Source organism: Manduca sexta, chromosome 7, assembly GCF_014839805.1.
Source record: "Manduca sexta isolate Smith_Timp_Sample1 chromosome 7, JHU_Msex_v1.0, whole genome shotgun sequence".
In the NCBI taxonomy this organism is placed as follows: Eukaryota; Metazoa; Arthropoda; class Insecta; order Lepidoptera; family Sphingidae; genus Manduca; species Manduca sexta.
In genome coordinates, this window is record NC_051121.1 from 6,391,645 (window position 1) to 6,414,501 (window position 22,857).

Consider the following 22,857-nt stretch of genomic DNA (forward strand, 5'->3'; position numbering starts at 1 on the left):
ACAGTGTTGTAAAAATCGATTGTTACACATGGTAAAATTTAGGATGATAATTTTGATAGGTCATACTTAGGAGAACGGTAGTGTATAATCATTTTTGAACGTATTCGATTATCGATTACTATTATTAAAAACTTGATATCGATATTTGCATAATTATTTGGTACTCTTCTTTCTATTACCTATGTAATAAATAGATAAAAAAACGCTGAATTACTTCCTATGTTAATTTGAAATCTTTAATAGTTTACAATGATTTTATGTTTGTTACTAGCCATGAGATCATTGGTGCACGCGTTTAGCTGGGATGCCAGCACACACTCGTCTCGGTTTCGTGTGCTAATTTCTATACAATGTTCCAAATTCTTGTCCAACTTTTTCATGAGTTTTGTATCTTTGGCGTAGAATTTGCTTACCAATGTCAATAGATTATCTGAAAAAAAATAGTGAAAATGAAATGATATTAAAGAATTTGAGCTGTAGGTATATATTTAAGCGCGTGCGTGCCCTATCCCATATATAACATACTAGGTAGTAGGTACAGACATACGCAAGCATTTTGCTGGAACTTAATATAAGCCGATGTATTACAGAAACGAATCTAAAATGGCGGCTAGTACATGCGTTGACAAATAATACAGTTAGCATATAAAATTCGAAGCCCAAGATTTTTTTTTCAAATTAATAATATTTAATTAGCTTTCAATCATAAAAATGATTATTAATGAATATTACTTTTTACTACTTAATTTATTAATACTGTCTATGAAGAAGAACGAACGAGAAAACATGATAAGTGTCACCATTTTAGATTCGTCTCTTTAATGAACCAGGCTATACCACAGGTCGCTTGATTAACTTCAACTCACTTTAAGGCGATACCTCAAGGTCCATTTTCATACATTTTGTTTCACCTTTAATCTGGGTAACTAAACAAGTATTGGCGAGTAAAGAATTTAAATTCACGTCTAGTTAGTGATTAGTTCTCGCAGTTGAAAGAAAAACGTAAAAATAATTAATAATCATGGATATTTCTGCCTTTAAAATTTCGTCATATTAAATTTTAAAGGACGAAATATCCATGATTATTAATTATTTAATATGACGAAATTTTAAAGGCCGAAATATCCATGATTATTAATTATTTTTACGTTTTTCTTTCAACTGCGAGAACTAATCACTAACTAGACGTGAATTTAAATTCTTTACTTGCCAATACTTGTTTAGTTACCCAGATTAAAGGTGAAACAAAATGTATGAAAATGGACCTTGAGGTATCGCCTTAAAGCAAATAGCCCCGTTTAAATGTTATGACTTCCCTTTACATTGGAGATTATGTAAGAGAATATGTACCTATGCCACATACATATTCGTGTGGACGCGGCGGCCATCATCCCGCCAATAAATATCTACCCTTTCATAGGTTTAAAAGCCAACACCAAACGGATTCGGCGCCACCGTGTGGGTCACGATTTACACACGCATAAGTACCTACTTATAAACTTTACTATTAAAGACCTTTTTTTTTTTTTTTTTTTTTTTTTTTTTTTTTTTTTTTTTTTTTTTTTTTTGGTTTCGCGGAGAAAGTGCCTTATTACTACCGCCCAGCCTTCGTGGGGGGCGACTGAGCGGTTATGTTGGGGTAACCGTGCCTTACGGCCCGGCGTTGAGCCGCCCGGATTTGATGGTGACCTTCGGGCGACCGCCGGGCCGAGTCCCTAGCCCTATGTACAACTTAACCTATGCACGGCGTACCAGCTAAAACTCCGCGGTGGCCCTCTTCGGCGCATTAGGGACGGATGCGGGCTTCCTCTGACGTTGAAGTGTCTAGCCTGCGACCGCAGCCGCCCCTGCGCGGTGCCGCCTTGCGGCCCGTCTCCTATGGGGGGGCTCAGAAGCCCCCGCGCACCGAAGGACGCCCTCGGCGTCTACGGCAGCGTGAGGCCAACTACACACTGCCGTCCATCCCGGGGGTCAACCGAAAAATGTGCAGAGGATGCACAGAAATGCGCTAGGGCGGACAGCCCCCTGCTGCCCATTACTATTAAAGACCTACATATTATCCACACATTATGGCCAATAGCCAACGTGAAGAGTAAAGAAAATCTCACAGTGTTTTCCAAGCTGAGACTCTAACGCAGAGCACACTGCCGGTAGGCTAATGTGTTCCACACAGATACCTGTTTATTGTGATTGTTAATAACTTTGTAAATAAATGAAATTACTTTTATTAATCTTGCCATTGTCGATAACTCCGTTTCTTTTTAAAACGCACGCAATAAGACATTCGCCGTGGATTGGAGATTCTGTTTTTGGGGACAATCGTTTAACAGGACGTTTGTCATTGGCCTGTACTTCCTTGAGGCATTCGGTCATGTTTTTCTTGAATTGCTCGACGTGGGTAGACACCTCTGGAGGTATGGGCTGATAGGACCAGTCCGGCTCTCGTTCGATGTCTTTCTTGTGATTTTGCACGGCTGAAAATTAATAGGTAAATATATCTACTTCCTGTGCCCTGAATGTTTTCTAATTCATACAGTCTATAATAATATTAAAGATTTCGTAGAAGAGCCTATCGAGAGAGAGAAGAATAGAGCCGCCTAGAGCCTTGAAATAGTTAAAGTTGTTACTGATACTTAACATACATGTAGGTTAGTGACATAGATCGATTGAATATACGTAATTAAGGTCCTGCCCGGAGCAAACGGCGTTGAACATTTACGGCGCACGAGTTACGGGCAGAAATATGAAAAGATTTACGAAGAATTTCTTTAAAATAACAAATTTAGTTTGTTTGAAAATTCTAAGCCACGAAAATATTCTTGTCCATCTTTAGTTTTTGTAGCAAATTAAAGTTGGAAACAGCCAAACTAAAAATCCTTATGATGTGATGTTTATTATTATTTCTTTTATGTATTATAAATTTCGAATGCATATCTTCTAACGCCCGAAATTAATAACCAATCCTAATCCAATGTATGCCATCTAAGATTGATAATTCATTCGTTTTTATGGATAAAGCATGCCAATAACCAATCCATAGATTGAGTAAGCTATCTCTAACAATAATCGATCTTTGAGAGGACGGATTACAGATCATATATTACCCTCTGTTTGAAAATGACAGTTTACGCTTGCCAATACTCTATCTACCCATTTTGACATTTGATTTGATTGTTGTAAACAATCGCATTTTCCAATCGGACCAATTCCTCAGTTTACTCCATATGTTTTGAATATCGCTTACACTGATTTTAAGGGAAACGAAAAGGCAATGGAAATATCCATATTCTCTAGTGACAGTGACGACAGTGATTTGGAGGGACTAGCGATACTGATAGCGAAACTGAAAGTCGCGGTTCATCACGGGTAATGAAAAGAGTTAACTACATGCAGACCCTGGATGAGTTTGATTTCACGTTTGGATTAGGCTTTCGAAATCTGCTTGCCAATCAGTGTTAGTTAAACTGATGCCGTATATCCGTGTTACTTGTACATAGTGTACAAGGTAAATAATTTTTATTACATTATTTACAAAACAATATTGTACCTACCGAACTATTAGATAGGTACTAACAAGGGGCAATTGCATCGTTTTTTTCAGGATCTATGGTGTTTCTCCATTCCATCAACTTTTGCTGAGGCATAGGAAATAATTATATTATCGTTTTCAGGACATTTGGTACATGGAAACGTCGCTTCCCTGTGATTGCATTGACATTGCGTTTATCTTTACCTAAAGTTCAAGCAATAATAATTGCAACTGCAGTTTTGCACAATATTTGTCGGAATCACAGGTTAGAGGAAATTCCAACCGAAGTGGAGTTATCAACTGCTGATATTATTAATTATGAGAACAATATAGAGAATCAAGATGTTGGAGGAAGAACAGCATTAATAAATAACTTCTTTACTTAGTAAAATTAAATACCTTTGTACTGCTATTTAGTTTTATTGATTACCTACATTTGTAATTCAAAGTTACAATTATTACAAATTAACATAGTTTTATTAGTTAAAAGTTAATATCATAGAAATCATATAAACAGGCAACATTTCCATACATTAGCTATACTATAATTATATAAAGCCGAAGAGTATGTTTGTTTATTTGTTTGTGTGAACGCGCTGATCTCAGGAACTTCCGGTTCGAATTGAAAAATTCTTTTAGTGTTGGATAGCCCATTTATTGAGGATGGCTATTATAGGGTATATATCATCACACCATGACCAATGGGACCAAAAACGGGTAAAATTGATTACTTCTGAGAGCTTCTGTTTCGTGCGCTGCGTAAACGGTTAAAGTTATGCAACAATTATGTATAACGGAATTGTAATTTGTTCCGTAACACTGGATAATGTGTACAGAGTCCAATTATTATTATATGGCACCGAGTTTACTGCGTACTTCATACTAAAAACTAAATCCTTTAAAGATTTATTAATATATTATGAACAATGTTATTAAACTTCAGTGTCAAAATATGTTAGCAACCACATTACTCACGTTCCATTTCAACTCATCAAATAGTTTGTACCATAAATATGACATGTACTAATTATTAATTATTTCTTTTGAGGGCTAAAATGCATAAAATATTTTTTTTATTACTCCGTCTTATTTTTAGCAATTGGGCAAAATTTTTAAACGAATAGTTAGTATGGAAAATACAAAAAGTATTTTTTTACGAATGGAATATTTTGCATAAAATGGAATGGTCAGGAGGGAACGCATCTGGAAAGGATTGCCGGCGATCTATCGTTGAAGGTAAGCAAGCATAGGCGAGTTAAGATATTGGCATGCCGGTAGGAAAGCAATCGAAAGATACTCGGCAATCTAAGATACGTTTCAGTCTTGGATAGCAGATACATTATTAATTTCGGGCGTAAAACTACAGGTAGCGCACCGTCTGAACTTTATTGAGTATTGCGACATAAAAACCATGCCTTTGCGATACGTTTTTACTCCGTGCGTTTTTCAAACTTCGAACGCGCTTATGATAGTGATATGCGGCGATGTTAAAATATTTTTAAAATTATAGTACTTACATGTTTTAGCTTGACCTTTTTTTTCTAACTTCAAGTTTCTAGTTATAATCGTGTCTTTATCGATTTTCGTTTGTGGGTCATGTATAGCGTCGACGCCCATCATACGCTTTGTATTTACTCCCTTTTTGTAATTTTTTGCAACCCCTTCACCTTCGCAAAATGTTACATACAAAAGCAAAAGAGTATAAATTATGCGCATTGTGAGTGTAGTTAATAACTGCAGTAATAACTAAATGCTGGCGATGTTGCAATCGATGTAGGTAGGTTCGTTAAATTTTTATGGTTGTTACACTAATAGGACTTACTTGTAATAGGTAATTGGTTAGTAAAAACCGTCGTACTATTGATTTTTTTACATTGAAAGTAGTAAATAGAATTAAGTAAGTATATTTTGTAACTTATAAATTAATCTCAACTTTAACAATAATTTCAAGTACATATTTAATGTATTGAACTATTTAATAAATCAAGCTTAAGCTGTCGTTTAACAGCTTGTACTCAGCTGAGTCGGCACTGTTTCATAAATCTAAGTCAGCTATTAAAATCCGTCACATATTGCGATTTAAAATATAATTTGAGGTGATGTTAATATGGGTCTATTAAATAGCGATTATCTTAGATGCCGACCTTAGTATGATAGTCTCATCTGATATTGCACTTGAGAGCGAAACTGAGTTGCTTTTATTAATACTGCCCTTAGTATTTATAGAGAATGGCAATCTCACTAATATACATACGAAGTGTGTGAAAATGTTTGTATGTATGTAGACGGGTTTGGGTGAAATTTGACATGAGTAGACATGTTCTAGATTAAAACATGGGCTACTTTTCATCCCGGTAATTTGTTGCCATTGGATATTATGGATTTAAATAAATGGCACAGTTTTATTACATAGCGCACTATAAGCAGTGTTTAGGGACTTTACTGGCAGGAAAAGCTTTTAACACGGGCAAAGCCACGAGCTATCTCTGGTATAAAATAAACTCCAAAACCGTTTCATAATAATACATTTAATCACAGATATACACATATTATTGTACACTTATTATTTTTTATCATTTATCTATTTACAATTTTCAGGGATGTACTTAATAGCAAAAATCATACAATACGAATATACAAAATTAAATGGAAGGGTCACCAATCATACACAAAAAGGTGTAACTGAGCGAACCTTATAAATCGTTACATTATATTGTATTCTTAATTTTGGATTATAATTTTAATTACGTCTTTGAAGACAGCCTAAAGACTTTTTTTATTTTGTCTTCCCATATTCCAAAAAATAGATTTAATTTAAATATTTAATAACATAATAAATCAAAGCTTTTAGTAGGAAACGAGTTACACTCGCCATGATTGGCCATTGTAAATAATTGTGTTTATTGTAAAGCCTATGATGCCAAAAACGAAACAAAATACTACATACACGATTTTATATGTTATTTTGTCCTCAGAGAACATACCCATTAATATCTAACATTTCACAAGCAAGCTCGCATATATTTTTTTTTAATTATCAAACTGTTAATATTATGAACAATAATTTCTGCATCTCCATAACTTATCCTACAATTATTTAGTATCAACTACTAAATGCCAAATACTTAATTTAAAATTAACTTTACAATTGGACTATCCCTGCTTCCACAGTGTAAAATATCTTTGTAAAGATAAAAATGGATTAAATTTACAAAATAAATATAAAACCTTTTTAAATTGAAAAGTGGTAAAGTTGGTGGGTTATTTAACGGTAGTATCACTACCGTCAATGAACACCCACATTACCACCGAAATTTATGGGTAACATGGTTCAAAAGTGATTTCAATAGACGGAATAATCAGTGTGAAATAATTTACAGAGAGCTGGAAACTATAAAGTATGTACACTGCGCAAAATTCGACGTACGCGAATACACAAATATAAGTGGGGTGAAATGTTAGTAAATCAACTGAATTATTTAACTGCCAGATCACCCCAAAATCTATATATACAAATACTGAATTACCTTCAGAGGTGGAAATACACAATGATCGCAGCGCGCCATTACGACTTTCAATAAAAATCATACTTACAAATACAATGCATGAGTATTATTACAATGACATTGTTTATGCTAATAACGTATTAATTGGCTATCTAATACATTCATATACTTGGCTGAACAATTATGTTACTTTTCGGCTAAACACTTATCATTATCCTGGGGTCACACTAACATGTAATCATATAATTAGATTAATCGAGACGAAAAGTTGATAAATAACGTTAACAGAATAATTTGTGATACTGGTTTGACATTCAAAGTTTAATTTTGATCTATGGTAACATTTTGACGCCCTATTATTGCGATGTCGTTGACGTTCACCATAAGACCACAGGCCAAAATGGATAAATGGTTTTCATTCTGTGTTTTACTGTCCGGACACAGGCTAAATTACTCATAAATTGTGGAAAACTTTAATCTTAGTATAGCCCCAGTAATGCGCATTAAACATTACTCCAAAAATGGGAACTCTAATTGTAATAAGGAACCATAAATATACATACGGTAAACGGCACAAGTCATGAGCACAAATGAACAGTGATGAAGAAGAGGTTGTGTACAAGTCTATAGTAGCCGCACAGGACATATAAGCCAAGAGACAACAAGCATCGACTAAGTAACCAATAGCGTTACACATCGGCGTGTTGAATTTCAAATCGACCAATCACGAGTGTGCTCACGACTCGTGCCTATACGCTGAGGTTGATAACACCAAGTGATATTACAAGATATTCACCAGTACAAGTGGCACCTTAATATAAGTACATGTATTTAAAATGTTAAAACCCTTTATTGTCAATAAACATTCCCAATAGATGGTTAATTTAATCACTGTTTTGTATACAGTAGAAATAAGTTAAAACATTGATGAAGTGTGGTAATGTTTACTGGTAGAAGGGAGCACATTTCATTAAAATATCTAATGGAATATGTAAATCTATATAGTTGTAAACGAAAGCGGCTTACTTAGCATAAATTAATGTTATTTTAATTAATTCTCTTCTATTTTAGTTGGCGTTAGTGGCTATTTCTGAAATAGAAAAATAACCATTATAAGTATTATAATATGTGATTACTTATGTTTGGCTAATGGCAAGTGTTCTAATAATGTATATTTTTTAAATTGAAGATCCATAAAAAGTTGACAAGTATATTTAAAGATCGTTTAAAATTTTCGTCATCTTAATAAGCACTTTACCAAAAGACCACCGTGACGGAGCAAGGCATTAATTATCGTAATATAGATGCCATTGTTAGCAGTGTATTAGAGTGGTATACAGACGGTGCGCGTGCGGCGGCGGCTCGTCGGCGGCGTCGCAGGCGGCGCACAGCGGCACGGCGCGCGGCCACGACAGCGCCGGCAGCGCCGCGCGCCGGCACACGCAGCGCGTGCACACGCAGCGCCCGCAGCCCCAGCAGTGGTGCTGCGGCACACGCGACACGCACGCTCACTACTCGTCTTACCCGCATGCAAGCTGGGTTGCTGTTCACTAATCCTATCAACACACGCTCACCTGCGCACTCACACACCCACGCACGCAAGCACGCGCGCTCACACTAAGCCAAACCAATTTGCGGTAACCATAAATAGACACACCTTTCGTTATTCCAAATAATTAATACCACATCCTCTGAACTACGCCAAACCAAAACAAAACGCACCTTTCTACTATAGTGGTCGAGCGGCGTGGAGCAGCTGCACTCGGTGACGTTCTTGACACTTTTCCAGTCCAACGCGACCGTGTTCACCTCCTGCTCGAGCTGCGCCAGGCTCGCCGGTATCGACTCGTCCAACTTCTACAAATAATATAACCATTATACATTGGCCCTCAACCTCATCATTGTGGCTTCGATAACCACACACATTCACTCACCAAAAAGGATAAGCAAAGGTTCAACTATTGCAGCCAGCTTCAAAACCCGACACACGTGGCTTCAACTTCAATCAGTATGGTTGTAATCAATACCCTTCGGTAGATTTAATTCCATGCATATTATGTTACAAAAAGCCTTAGTGCCTGGAAATCAAACCCAGAATCTACCAGTACACTGACCATATTATATCTTGGCCCAAGGCAATTACTAAAAGTACCGAATACACAACGTTTATTACATAAAGTAGCAGACTACCTCAGTGATGAGCGGGATTTTGCTGGGCTTAATCTGCGCAGGCGCAATCACTTCTTTCAAAGGATGATCGTGGTTGGCGCACTCCAGTTCAGACAGCGTTCCTCCGGACTCGTACAGTAATCTGCAACGTGTGAACGATTATCAATTTTAGTTTCAATCCAAAAATTATGCTTATAAAGAAGTGTTGTATTGTGTAGGCTATATTTTATAAAATGTTAGTAATTGGATAAAATTTCGTATATACTTTTAGACACAGGCCAATAATACTACGTTAGCCTGAGTAATTCACGTACATATTTCTATCAAGATAAAATAGTAACGTCTTGCAAAGTCGCGCGAATACTACAGACGCTGCGAATGTGCATTACGCCGTGGAAATAAGAGTGAATTTGTTGTTTTCTTTTAGACAGTCATTTCGCCGCGCTTCAACCCTGACTGTATAAAATTTTACAGCATAAAAAGTAAAATTACCATACAAAACTTAAAAAGTAAAATAACCATACGGATACAACCTATAACTGTATAACAAACATGGTACCGATTTTACAAAACATTATACAAAGTGTTGTATAGGGTGTTTTGTAAAATCGAGTGCGATTTGTTATCGAAATATAAGGCATATACATACATACATACGTACATACATACATTTGTATGTATGTATGTACGTATCTATGTATGTGGGTATATTTTTATGACGTATATTTTATATTTTTAATTGACTGGTAGAGAATGCCTTCGGCATTAAGTCCGCCTTTATACGCTTTGTTTATAAAGTGTAATAAATAAATAAATATACAACTAACTTATTATCGATCTGCATTGTCTCAATCTTGGTCTCGATTTCGACGGTGTTCACATTTCCGTTCTGATAGTTGACCACCGCGGTCTCCTTGCTCCTGTCAGCCTTCTTGCCTGATAGAAGATTCTTGAACGTGTTTATTCTCTGCGGAAACAAATATGAGTATTTAAATACATGCTAATATATAATGGATATTACGAAATAGAACAGAGTCTTAGGTCCATAGCGTTAAAAATATGCGAGGTAAATATTTTTAAATATTAACGGCCATTTTGGAATTTATTGTTAAGGTGGCAATAACGTATATTTGTAGATATTTTTACCCGATTACGGCGACGCAAGGAAAGTTAATGATGTAGTTCATTGGGCATCTCATTGAAAACCAGCGCTGCAGTATTACATAGGTGGTATTGCAGTATATAGCTAAATGGGAAGCCCACTGCTGGTGCAATGATTGTTTATGTTATGTAGGATTTTGTGTTTTTAATTTTTTATCTTTGTTCCAACAATATACTTCTTTCTTTCTTCTAGTTGTAATAGAGTGGGAATAGGAGCAAAGTGGATATATTTATTTTGACTGTAGTCAACAGTATGATGATGCAGGGGTGGAGGTCGGTACCTTGGCGAGGTAGTTGATGTGGTGGTCGAGCGCGGAGCAGTGGTCCACGGCGGCGGGCAGCAGGTCCGCCAGCGGCTCGCGCGGGTGCACGCCGCCCTCGTGCCGGCAGTACATGCCGCGCCAGAACCTGCCACACCCACCGTAACGACAAACTTATAAGGGCCGCCTTTAACTAACTAGCCCCTTAATATTAAACTATGTTTTTTATCGCAGTTTTAATATTTTAGAATTATCATTGCTTGAATTGTCAAGTGGTTTGACGTAGGTCCGAATGGCGCGTGCTATCTGCGGGCGGGCCCCCCGGGGCAATTCTTGTGCGCTCGGTCTCCATACTAAATGCACGCTCATGCATGGGGGGACATTTGTCGCGGCCCTAGGCACACAATAAGTGATGCCTACACCCCCATGGTTGCAAGTTCACATGGGGGGTCTGACAGGGACTCGTAGAACATTTCACCTCCTTTTCCTCGTCCTTCCCCCACACTCCTCTCCCAATTCCTCCCTTCCACTTTCCTCGTGGCCCCTGCAGTCGTTAAGCCGGGGGGAACCAGTATACCGTTCGCAGGTTCCTCCGGGTGTTGCCTGCAGGATCAGCCGTTAAAAAAAAACCGCCGCCATACTGACCTTATACTCTGAGCGCTCAAATCCGGTTTCAATACATCGGGATGTGCCTTGGGGTTGTACAGGGGATTCTTGTACTCGTTGAGATGGCTCGCCATGTAGCCCCATAGCGAGAATGTACGCTCCGGCAATCTGAAACATGATTATAAGGTATCTATCTTATATAGGAACGTTATAATACAGGTTGTTGCAAAAGAGAGGTATTCATTATAACTTGTGTATAAATATTCTGTACCTATTATTTAGGTAATGCATTCAGAAACAATAAAAATCATTTGCTTTTCAATTACCTTTACTATAAGTATTATAATGTTAGTTAAAAGTTAAACGACCTGTTTATTTATTTTTTTATCTTGGTTTTAATTTCGGAGCTTTAATCTTTAGCAGACATGACAAACGACTTACTTAAAAAAAAAAATATGAAAATTTCATATCACTGGGGCCTTATTCTTTATGTCAGTGTAAACTCGTAACATGGCCAAGTTACACTATCTTCGTGAAATTACTGCGTAATTATATTTTATATACTAATTTCTATTATCATTAACGCGACGCGGTGCGTTACGTGCTTATTACGCACTGTTAAAATAACGTGTGGCGTAGAGAATAAGGCTCCTCATGTGACGACAATAATAATATGAGAGTATAATAAAAAAAAAAAAAAATATTCACCTAAGATCCCGTCGGTCCTTCTCGCAGTTGCCGACGAACGTGCCATACTGACACGCATGCGCGTGGTCGTGCAACGTCAACAGAAATCTCTCGTTGAACTGGAACGCCTGCAACCAAAGATATAGTTCTAATAGCTGTTGGAGATAGTTTCAAACAGGCCGGCATAATTGCGGCGACTGGCGAGGGGTAATCATACCACGTTAGTCGACGGTCTCACCGTGCCTTTATCCTCGAAAGGGATAGGCAGCGAGGCTTCTAATACACACATATTTTGCCGATTATACAATGATGCTTTTGGTCATTGGATTTTAATTTTTGAACCCGTTAAGTCAAATATTTTTCGGACCAAAATACGTGCCAACGTTGTTTGCATAGCTATGTAAGCTGCCACTAGGACATTAAGGTGAGTAATATTTTTTGTAAACGCTAACGAGTCGGTATCTCCAACTCAGTCGCAACTGGTTATAAACTCAAATAATAAAAAAACTGTTTATTTTATTATTAACCGCTGTTATTAATAAACGATCTCAATCGCTTTTTCAATCCATCGTTTTATCTAGTTTAAGATATACATTTTATTGTAACTCTAAGAGTGCATTTGTAAAGAGGAAATAAATGATGATAATCGTGCTCATGGACCAATCAGAAAAAAGGTTTTTGGTATGCTTGCAAATTACGTATTTTGATTGGTTTATGCTCGGGATCGAATCAAAGATTCAAATTAGGTTATTGAAAACAGTGGCAAATCTAATTGAAATCCAAAATAATAACCCCCTTATTCATAAACGTTTTTTATCTAAGGACGGAGTAAAGCTGTGATAACAAGCTTGTTTCTCAGTGCCCAACGGCACTGAGAAACAGACATAGAGCCGTTGTGATTGGCTATTATTATTGTATCTCAATATTAGCCAATCACAACGGCCCTATGTCTACGCACTGCGGAGACTGCCATGCCGTCAGCACTGAGAAACAGACTTGTTATCACAGCTTTACTCGGTCGTTAGATAAAAAACGTCTATGAATAAGGGGGTAAGTGTTTAGAAGGTCAATTTTAACCCCCATAGATTACTGCTTCAGTGGAGACATACCTCAGGTCTCTGCCGGAGCAGTTGCCACGTGCAGTCCAGGAGTTGTGTGAAGACGGGCGAACGCTCGCGGCCGTCGCATGCGATGTGCCCGCACCGGGCTGTGAACTTGTGACCGAACGACAGCCAGTCCTTCTCAATCAGCGCCTGCAAGAACATAGTGTTGTGAGTTAAAGTGAGGGTCATTAACGAATTCCATTGGTTGGAATTTTAGAATTAGCGATACTTGTAATTATTCACTAGTAGGTACATTAGTTATAAATGTAAGTAATTATTTAATCCAAACTTAGAGGCTTGCCGAGTACAGAAGAATAGTCATGAAAACGAATGTGTAACAGCTTATTAGGGTGCATTCGTTACTCATAATTGACATATGTATGCGCCAATAGTCTAAATGCGGTATTAGGAATAGTATGTAGGGCAATACAATTTGTAGCATACAACTGTAATTTTATTAGTGTCCATTACAGATATGGGTGTGCGCTCGTAACAGATATCTAGTACATATACATATAAATAGCAAACTCGGTAGTAATTTCTCCTCAAATTTTGGGGGTTTAACTAGGGGGATATTACTGCAGATGAGTGGCACAGGTGGCACGTACCTGGTATCCGTTGATGGTGCGGTAGTGCGGCTCGAGGCACAGCGCGGCGAGCGAGCACACCTGCGCCGTGCGGTCCCACCCGTCGCTGCAGTGCACGCACACGCTCACGCCGCGGGCGATCGCGCACGACATCCACCACGACGTGTCCAGGATCGACCTGCGCACACACACATACACACACGCTCACGCCGCGGGCGATCGCGCACGACATCCACCACGACGTGTCCAGGATCGACCTGCGCACACACACATACACACACGCTCACGCCGCGGGCGATCGCGCACGACATCCACCACGACGTGTCCAGGATCGACCTGCGCACACACACATACACACACGCTCACGCCGCGGGCGATCGCGCACGACATCCACCACGACGTGTCCAGGATCGACCTGCGCACACACACATACACACACGCTCACGCCGCGGGCGATCGCGCACGACATCCACCACGACGTGTCCAGGATCGACCTGCGCACACACACATACACACACGCTCACGCCGCGGGCGATCGCGCACGACATCCACCACGACGTGTCCAGGATCGACCTGCGCACACACACATACACACACGCTCACGCCGCGGGCGATCGCGCACGACATCCACCACGACGTGTCCAGGATCGACCTGCGCACACACACATACACACACGCTCACGCCGCGGGCGATCGCGCACGACATCCACCACGACGTGTCCAGGATCGACCTGCGCACACACACATACACACACGCTCACGCCGCGGGCGATCGCGCACGACATCCACCACGACGTGTCCAGGATCGACCTGCGCACACACACATACACACACGCTCACGCCGCGGGCGATCGCGCACGACATCCACCACGACGTGTCCAGGACTTAATATGCCATAAATTGTAGTAGATCTTCAAAAAATTACTAAGTTTACAAACAATTGACATAAAAAGTTAGAACACTCACTTGATATGCTTCAGCCAGCCGGAAGACTCCAAGCCGCTCAAAAACGATGACATTGTTGGAGTGTTTTGATCACACGCTAAAAATAGAGTACACAAGTAAAGAAAAATTAAAACTAAACAAAATCCTACCGATACTATTAATGGTCACACATCGTCCAAACATACATATAGAATACTAGCTTTTGCCCGCGGCTCCGCCCGCGTTATAAAGTTTTTCAGGCTAAAGTTTTCCGTTATAAAAGTAGTAGTTTCCCGGGAGCCTATGTTCTTCCCAGGGTCTCAAACTGTCTCCATACCAAATTTCATCTTAATACGTTAGGTAGTTTTTGAGTTTAACACGTTCAGACAGACAGATGCAGCGGGGGACTTTGTTTTATAATATATTTTTTAGAACTTTTTAAGAGGAACAATCCCGTCATACATCATTGTTGCATAACTTTAACCGTTTACGCAACGCACGCAACGGACGCTCTCAAAACTAATAAATTGTCCCCGTTTTTGCAACATGTTTCATTACTGCTCCGCTCCTATTGGTCATAGCGTGATTATATATAACTAAGAGCGCTCCACGAACAAAGGGCTATCCAACGCAAAAAGATTTTTTCAGTTTGGGCCGGTAGTTCCTGAGATAAGCCATTACTGCTCCGCTCCTAATGGGTATAGCGTGATGATATATATATATATATATATAGCCTATAGCACTCCACGAACAAAGGGCTATCCAACGCAAAAAGATTTTTTCAGTTTGGACCGGTATTTCCTGAGATTAGCCATTACTGCTCCGCTCCTATTGGGTATAGCGTGATGATATATAGCCTATAGCACTCCACGAACAAAGGGCTATCCAACGCAAAAAGAATTTTTCAGTTTGGACCGGTAGTTCCTGAGATTAGCGCGTTCAAACAAACAAACAAACAAACAAACTCTTCAGCTTTATATAATAGTATAGATTATAAATTAATTAACTACGCAAACTCACATAGCTGATAGATATTATTGCACATCACAAACATATTTGCTCATATGGGAACTAATCCCATAGCATCTAGTTTTACAGTCGACCTACTACACTAACCGCCATTTTGCTTAAACGATCCCAATCGCTTTTTTAATGTCTCGCTAAAATTGGACAATCAGAGCAAAGATTTCTTGACATGCTCACAAATGGCTTTTTTTTTGGTTCATTCTCGGATCGGATTGAAGATTGAGATTGGGATCGATTTTAGAAAACGGATGTAAGCCATTACATATAATAAAGTTTAATGACTTGTCAACATACTTTCAACCAACTTCTGCAAACTCTTCCTCATCACGTGTATGTTTCCTATGCCCATGAACTGGAACTTGATGTTCTCATAGAACGCCTCGTTTTCATAACCCTTGCCCGCCGCACGATTCACCATTGCGTTGATCTGAACAATTTATACATATCCATTAAAATAATATAAGATGTATGTAAAAAAAATACTTGAGAAAGGCCCGACCGGCTTGACTGATTCCTTTTTTATTATGTTCCCAATAATTGGGACAAGATTTGTATCAAATAATAAATTTATATTGGCAAATTTGATAATTTTTTTGTATGAAAATATTTTTTGTACATGCTAATCTCTGATCGCCTTACCGACGTCGATGAGAATTTTTGTGAGAGTTTAGTTAGTTCCAGCTTAAATCATACGATAATTTTGGACCCCATAGATGTCGCTGTTGTATAAACATAAATTATAATTAAATATAGTTTACATAAATTAGTCTGTAACAGGACAATGTGAGCTGGCCCACTAGTTAAATGATAATTATGACTAATGAGTATTATTTACGGCTGTATATTATAGCTTTAAATTATAATACAAGATAATATATTAATGTCTTTATTCATGCTTGAACATTTCAAAATTTTGTTCCTGGTTTTAAAACATATGGGGCCATTTTATATGTCCAATTCAAAGTTTACATTATAGTAAATAATTATAAACATTATACATATTTTCAATACGTTACCCTAGGTCGTGTGTCCACCACGTACATATATCCGCAGTTAGGATTCGCGCGTCTGATCAAATCCAACATCTGTTCATCTTCCATGCATCTGAATGAAGAAAGAGACTCAAATAAATTCAATACTTAAATATGTTTATGTTATTTTCTAAGGTTGCTATCATTTTATTTTACTTAAAAGTTCTTTCCGAAGGCAGAAAATGTTAAAAAATAGAAGGCAATTCCTAATAAAATGGAGCTGAAAATTATACGCTAATAAACTGATAATCATAATTTTTAGACATGTTGTTTAAAGAATGACAACCACTTGCTGCGTAATATTTGCTGTTGATTGGACAAGTCTTGAATCCTTCCGGATAACCACCACCATACACAAGGTGTTAAAAGCCGCCATAGGGAACCACGAGTATCGCGTTCCGAGATCATCCTGTGTAAATCTGGTTCAAATAGACCGACATAATTACGTCGACCCGGTGATTACCATATTTTGTCAGTCGACGTTCTGGAGCCTGATTCGTTCACCATCAGGTGTAGGATCATCTTCTCGTGCCAATATAAAACAACACCTCTGTAACCTCACCTGGCCGAGAACCCGCTCAGCGGCTGACTGCAGCGCGCTATAGCCGCTTTATTGTGGTGAAGGTAAGCGAGGACCGGGAGTCGACCGCGAGACCGGAAACTAGCGCTTCCCAGCAGAACAGCGGTGGATGCGCGAGCCGGCACGTATATTTCGCTTGGATACGTGTCGCATAGCTGCAAGATGGGTTAGGTTGGGTTAGAAAATTTACTGATTTCGCTTTATCCATGTTATTTATTGATGCTAAAAACAATTGGAGTGAATTATGTGAGTGAACTATATACCTTAGGGTCCTGATATACAAGCTAATGGAATTCAATCTTAGGCACATTGCAGAAATGAAACTGTTTCACAAGAGAATCTTTGAACATGCAAAGTCAGCCCAAGGATATAATCCAAAATATCTTCTGATTCTGAACAGTAAATACTCATTTACATTATTCTGTATTCCTGTTATTCTTTATTCATTAGGGTATTGCGTCTTATTGTCCTCACCTCATAATCTTTATTGGCCGTACACAGCACCCACTGATCGTTTGGCACGTTCATCCTCTGAAACTCGGTCTGTGTGTCGAAGAAGTTCCACCCAGCCGACTTGGGGAGGTCGTCTGGCGTCGATTTGTAATGGAAGCAATAAAGCTCGTCGATGTGAACTGTTGAAATGGGTAATGCATTCAAAATTTAATACACGAATTTTTTTATTTAAGTCTCGGACTATCAATGTCTTTCCTTGCGAATGAAATAGAGATAGCACCTATATGGGTCGAAAAATCTCTGCTTATAAACCAGGCGTAACGCAGATTCGCAGATTTAATTTTCATTCTACAGCTCAAAAACAATTTCAAAATTAGAAATCGATTCCATCACCATTTAAACAACAACGCATCAAAATCGACCCATTCATTTAGAAATTAGAATGCCACAGACGTAAAGATACTTAGCAATGGCGAAGGGTCCATATAACCCGATTCTTGTCGGCTTCCCTTCCATAATTTATGTAAAGTCGAATTATCCACCTATATGTCCTGTTGGGTTACCTTTCGGAAAGCTTCATCCTTCGCCGCTGATACATTGATGACACACCTTAAACTCAAACATCTCTTTTCGCATCGAGGGTTATTTTTTTTTTAAGTTTCCTAATAACATACGTGTGATAGAATAACTCACCAGGCTGACTCAGTCGCAGTAGGGTCTGGTGCATCTCATGACAATCTCTCTCGCGCGGGATCACGAAGAACAAAGACTGGAATGTCTTCGTGCGCACGAGTAGCGGAGACCCTGCGGTCGTGATGGGCAGCCGCTCCACCGAAGATATGTGCGTCAAGAGTATCTGTAAAAGTGTATTGAGAAAATTCAAGTAAGTGGCATTAGTTAGTTGTGCGATGATTTTGAAGATATTTCGAATTTATTCTTGGTCCATAAAAAACTGGTTTTTAAAATTTTTGGACTGTCTTTTAATGACAGTAATATAAATTTTATTGTAATAGTAGTATTTATTTTCATTCTATTTCATCGAGGGTTGAAAGCAACTCTGCTGGTCTTTCATTTATGCTTCCTTGCGTCACTGTTGGTCAAAATGTCTTCTGCCATTCTTTTTACTTTTGTTTCTTATTTATCATTATAACTATCTTTTGCTCGTGGTTCCCCGCTCGCGTAAAAAAGATTTTTCCGGGATAAAAATCCCGCTTTATATTTTCTAGAGATAAAATGGAGCCTATGTTTTAAGAAAGACCTCTAGAAAATTGCACTTAACTGAAGACCTACCTTATTAGTTTCTCTGCAATGTTTATAACGTACAATCGGCCAAGTTCGTGCTAGTACACTTCCAAACACATTTTGCTTGACCGGTCTAATGTCTCGAGATACTTAGACACGCCCCCGTCTCATATTTCACCAAATACGACAGTTTTGGAGATGTGCGAAAGGAACAGCAGATAACTCTCTTTGTTTACTTTAGTTGTATTTTACTGATTGACGACGCGCACGCAACTATTGAGTACCAGTAGTATTTTGCTCACAATTATTTTTTCGTTTACGGACACCGATATCTTGCCACTACGTGTAGACTTATGTTCGTTTACTGGACTCTTAATTACTTAGCCGCCGACCTGTCCTGTGACTACTGCACCATGGATTATATATTCCGGGAATTAAATATTACGGTAAGTAAAACAGTCATACTATACTATATAATATTTTAATATTAATTTTAACTAGTGGACGTTAATATGCGTGGGAAAAATATCGTCAGCGCAGAGAACTAATAATTAAAATTTTGCAGTTTTGAGAAAATCGCGGTTTATGGCTTTTTTAAAATTATTGGTCATCATAATTAATTATATTTAAAGCCAACATAAACCACCACCTTTTTAAGCTCTTTTAAATATAATTATAATATTATTGAGTTTTGATGAATACTTATTCCTTTAATTGTGTAAAACAGACTTCAATATGCAACTTATTATATTTTATATTAATCCTTAAGTTATCCTATCTATCGTAGGGTCAAATATGATTACTGTCACTGGTGTGTTTTTTTGCCAAAAATTAACATAGTGCTATTAATCATACTTGTAGTAATCTATGTAGTATATTATTTAAGTTGCTTTACGTATAATCAAATGTCAAAATATTGAAAAGAATTATAATTGGAAAACTAAAAAGTACTCAATGCAAAAATAAACTACTTCGACGGGTATACTCACTATAGTTATAGGTGTTACCTATCTTTTCTTGATCTCAGTTAAAAATTCAGAGTTTTCGATATTGAAACAGCAGTAGCATTAAGCGTAACTTTTACCGTCGACTTTTAATAGTAAACTCTAATTTAATGTTGGGAATATTAAGACAGGCCGGTAAGCCTTTTAGTCCAGTCAATAAGCTCAAAAAGGTGTCAATTTATGTATTATAAAGATCCAAAAATATGAGTGATAGCTCATTCGATTTGGATAACATGACGTCTAGAAAAATAATCTTTAGTGTTCATTGGCACTTAAAATATACAATTGTTATTAAGAGGATAAAGAGGTTCTTCGATAACTTAAGAAAATATTAATATTTAAGAAATAAGGAGGAAATTTCCAATTTAAAGAAGTCACGACACCCGAAATTCTATCTCCTTTATTAATAATTTTTATTTAATGCCAAAAATATAGACGAGTATAAATAATTTATGTATAGGCGGTAATCTGTTTTTATTACAGTAATATTGCATAGCCAACATTTTTATTGCTGCACATGTGCAGTTTAAAAAGTGTAAAGATTTCACATAAAAAGGGTCTTTGTTAGAGGACGATATTTTTTTTATGTTTTTGTTAACCCCGGTTCCACGTCGACGCCTTTATCGGAAAGCGGCATCCATTGTTTATTGAATTTAGACGAGTTTAAAGATTTTAAGTAGTGGTATTATGATTTCTTACTAGAGTAATTAACTATGTCGGCGCGTTTGTAAGATCCGCTTATAGACGTTTAAGTTCCACCCAGTTTAACCTAGAGGTTTCTGTTATTATTGTTTCTTTTACAACTACATAATATATAGCACTGAATTAAAGTAGAATTACAATGCGATTTAATGCAATTTGGGATTTTTATCTCAATAAAATGTGTGCAATTATGGAAAACAGAGCTGATTTTTTTTTACTTAATTTGGATTATTTCGTACTTGACCCACGTATTTTGTGTCGGCCGCACTGGCGTTCTGCTCCCATATAAATTTTATTATTTTGGCACTGTAGTCATTACGTTAAAATATTATTAGAATAATAGATTTTAGTAATTAATATATAATTTAATTGTATTACAGAGAACCACTGTCCCTCGATGGATACACTAGGATGCGGATGAGAGCTCCATCGCTAACCGATCCAGAGCGCACACTCTACTCAACCTGCCTGCTGAGCGTATCAAACTTGTAATGAATACAATTAAATCATATCACTGAAGTAACAAAAAAATGTGTTTTATTTACATGGACTTTCCACGAAATTTCATTTTACATGTGTATCTCATTATTTGTTGGTATTGCAAATATATTATCTACTATATTCGATTTTAACTTTTGATAATTATATATCGTAGCGATATATGCGTGAGCCTCATCGACTGGTTCACAAAACCATTGATTGTGAGATTTTAGAAAAATTATTTACTTTAAATATTACACTTAAAATGAACTCTTTGCAAATATAAACGTTATTACATTTGGAAGGCATCCCGAAAAAAGTTAAGTAATCAAAAATCTTGTTTAGTTATCTCTGAAAATAATTACTGCGAATAACATTTTTTTCTAATTTTCTTATTTTTTTAATTTTTCCCTTTATATCCGCAAATGATAATAATAACACTTACTTGTGTAAAAAAAGAGAGGTAGTTATATCTTTTGACGAATCGTGAAATTATTTGTATGAATTACTCAACCATGACTTTTCTTTCTTATTTTTCTTATCAATGAAGGGTCTAAAATTATTATTGTAATGACTCCAAGTTACTAATTTTTGGCACATTATTATTCAATAAGTTTGAGGTTGGTTGGAATTTATTCGAAGCAAAAAACCAGCGCCCATAGAAAAAACGGACATGTCCTTTAAAAAGTAAATAAAATGTTCAAAAAGCATAAAAAAATTGAGAAAAAATATAATAATTTCTAATAATGAAACGAATAACAATAATTTATGATTATGTGAATGATTGAACGAATTAAATAAACTGAACTGTTTAAGTAATTTTTATAATTCAAAATTCAATCATAATATGCAGCTATTAAATCGGTAAAAAAATCAATAACTGTAAGTTGATTATAGACTTTGGGTTTTAACTGAGCGAAAACTAAATAATTGGCTAAAGAAAGTAACTAAAATTTACAAACTGGACATGTGCAGCAATAAAATGTTAGCCTTGCAAATATTACTGTAATAAGAATTCAAATCAACGCCTACACTTATAATCTTTAAATGCCTCTAAATTCAATAGCATAACAATAGACTCAGTTTGACGATAAATGCGTTCACGTAAGACCGGTGTCAATACAAACATTGATAAAAAATGCGCTCTTTAAAAACCATTTTATGTGATATATTTATTCTTTTCAAACAACATCTGCAGCAATAAAAATGTTGGCCTTTCAATATTACTCTAATAAAAGCATATTACCGCCTACACATAAAATCTTTAAACTCGCCTCAAATTCAATAAATAATAATCGCCGCATACCGATAAATAGTCCAATTAACTACTTCAAAAAGGTGTTAAATAGTTCAAATTAGGATGAAAAAAGGTATTTCGTTATTAACTCAAAAACTGTTCATATTTAAGATAAAAAAAGATCATTAAGAGGAAATAAAAAAAAACAAAATCTCTAAGAAGCTAATAATTTTAGGTCAATTATTTTAACTTTAATGTTAATACATATTTGTAAATACAGAGATTGGAATAAAATGTTATCGTCTAAGTTTTAGAAATAAAATAAAATAACAATTCAAATAATGAAATCTATTAACTATGATTTATTATTATAATATGAATTATTGAACGAATTGAATAAACTGAACAGTTTAAATTTTTACGATTCAAAAATTCAATCATAATATTATGCAGCCATTGAATTTATTTAATAAATTAATTATAGGCTATGGGTTTAAAGAGACCGAAAACTAAAAAAACGGCTTAAAAAAGTAGCTAATCATAATTTACTTACAAAATATAGTTGTGACA

General features: G+C 36.9%; 2 protein-coding genes across 4 annotated transcripts in view; both read right to left on the reverse strand.

Annotated features, from left to right (window-relative positions):
* Positions 1 to 210: 210 nt before the first annotated feature.
* Positions 211 to 5,315, reverse strand: LOC115450955. Its single transcript, XM_030179129.2, has 3 exons — positions 5,047 to 5,315; positions 2,223 to 2,474; positions 211 to 430 (listed from the first exon to the last, which is right to left on the reverse strand). The coding sequence occupies exons 1-3, from the start codon at positions 5,243 to 5,245 to the stop codon at positions 237 to 239; spliced, it is 645 nt and encodes a 214-aa protein (XP_030034989.2). The 5' UTR covers positions 5,246 to 5,315; the 3' UTR covers positions 211 to 236.
* Positions 5,316 to 6,038: 723 nt separating this feature from the next.
* The window catches only part of LOC115450956 (myotubularin-related protein 6), a 70,383-nt gene continuing 53,564 nt past the window's right edge, over positions 6,039 to 22,857 (reverse strand). For 2 of the 3 annotated variants that reach the window (XM_037447567.1, XM_037447566.1), the window contains exons 3-18: positions 18,316 to 18,478; positions 17,644 to 17,801; positions 17,152 to 17,324; positions 16,575 to 16,662; positions 15,853 to 15,985; positions 14,575 to 14,650; positions 13,630 to 13,786; positions 13,028 to 13,171; positions 11,940 to 12,046; positions 11,271 to 11,399; positions 10,647 to 10,773; positions 10,032 to 10,171; positions 9,226 to 9,346; positions 8,758 to 8,892; positions 8,378 to 8,519; positions 6,039 to 8,125 (exon numbers count right to left, since the gene is read on the reverse strand). In XM_037447567.1, coding sequence (XP_037303464.1) covers positions 8,103 to 8,125; positions 8,378 to 8,519; positions 8,758 to 8,892; positions 9,226 to 9,346; positions 10,032 to 10,171; positions 10,647 to 10,773; positions 11,271 to 11,399; positions 11,940 to 12,046; positions 13,028 to 13,171; positions 13,630 to 13,786; positions 14,575 to 14,650; positions 15,853 to 15,985; positions 16,575 to 16,662; positions 17,152 to 17,324; positions 17,644 to 17,801; positions 18,316 to 18,478 — 2,016 coding nt within the window. In that variant the 3' untranslated portion in view covers positions 6,039 to 8,102. The remainder of the gene's footprint in view (positions 8,126 to 8,377; positions 8,520 to 8,757; positions 8,893 to 9,225; positions 9,347 to 10,031; positions 10,172 to 10,646; positions 10,774 to 11,270; positions 11,400 to 11,939; positions 12,047 to 13,027; positions 13,172 to 13,629; positions 13,787 to 14,574; positions 14,651 to 15,852; positions 15,986 to 16,574; positions 16,663 to 17,151; positions 17,325 to 17,643; positions 17,802 to 18,315; positions 18,479 to 22,857) is intronic. The other variant, XM_037447569.1, reaches the window with a different exon arrangement.

Excerpts from the sequence above, each read along its gene's own strand:
- LOC115450955 (XM_030179129.2), bottom strand. The coding sequence starts at position 5,245 with ATGCGCATAATTTATACTCTTTTGCTTTTGTATGTAACATTTTGCGAA. Across the intron at positions 2,475-5,046 it reads AAAAGGTCAAGCTAAAACAT|CCGTGCAAAATCACAAGAAA; the intron begins GTAAGTACTATA and ends ATTAATTTTCAG. Across the intron at positions 431-2,222 it reads CAATGGCAAGATTAATAAAA|ATAATCTATTGACATTGGTA; the intron begins GTAATTTCATTT and ends ATTTTTTTTCAG.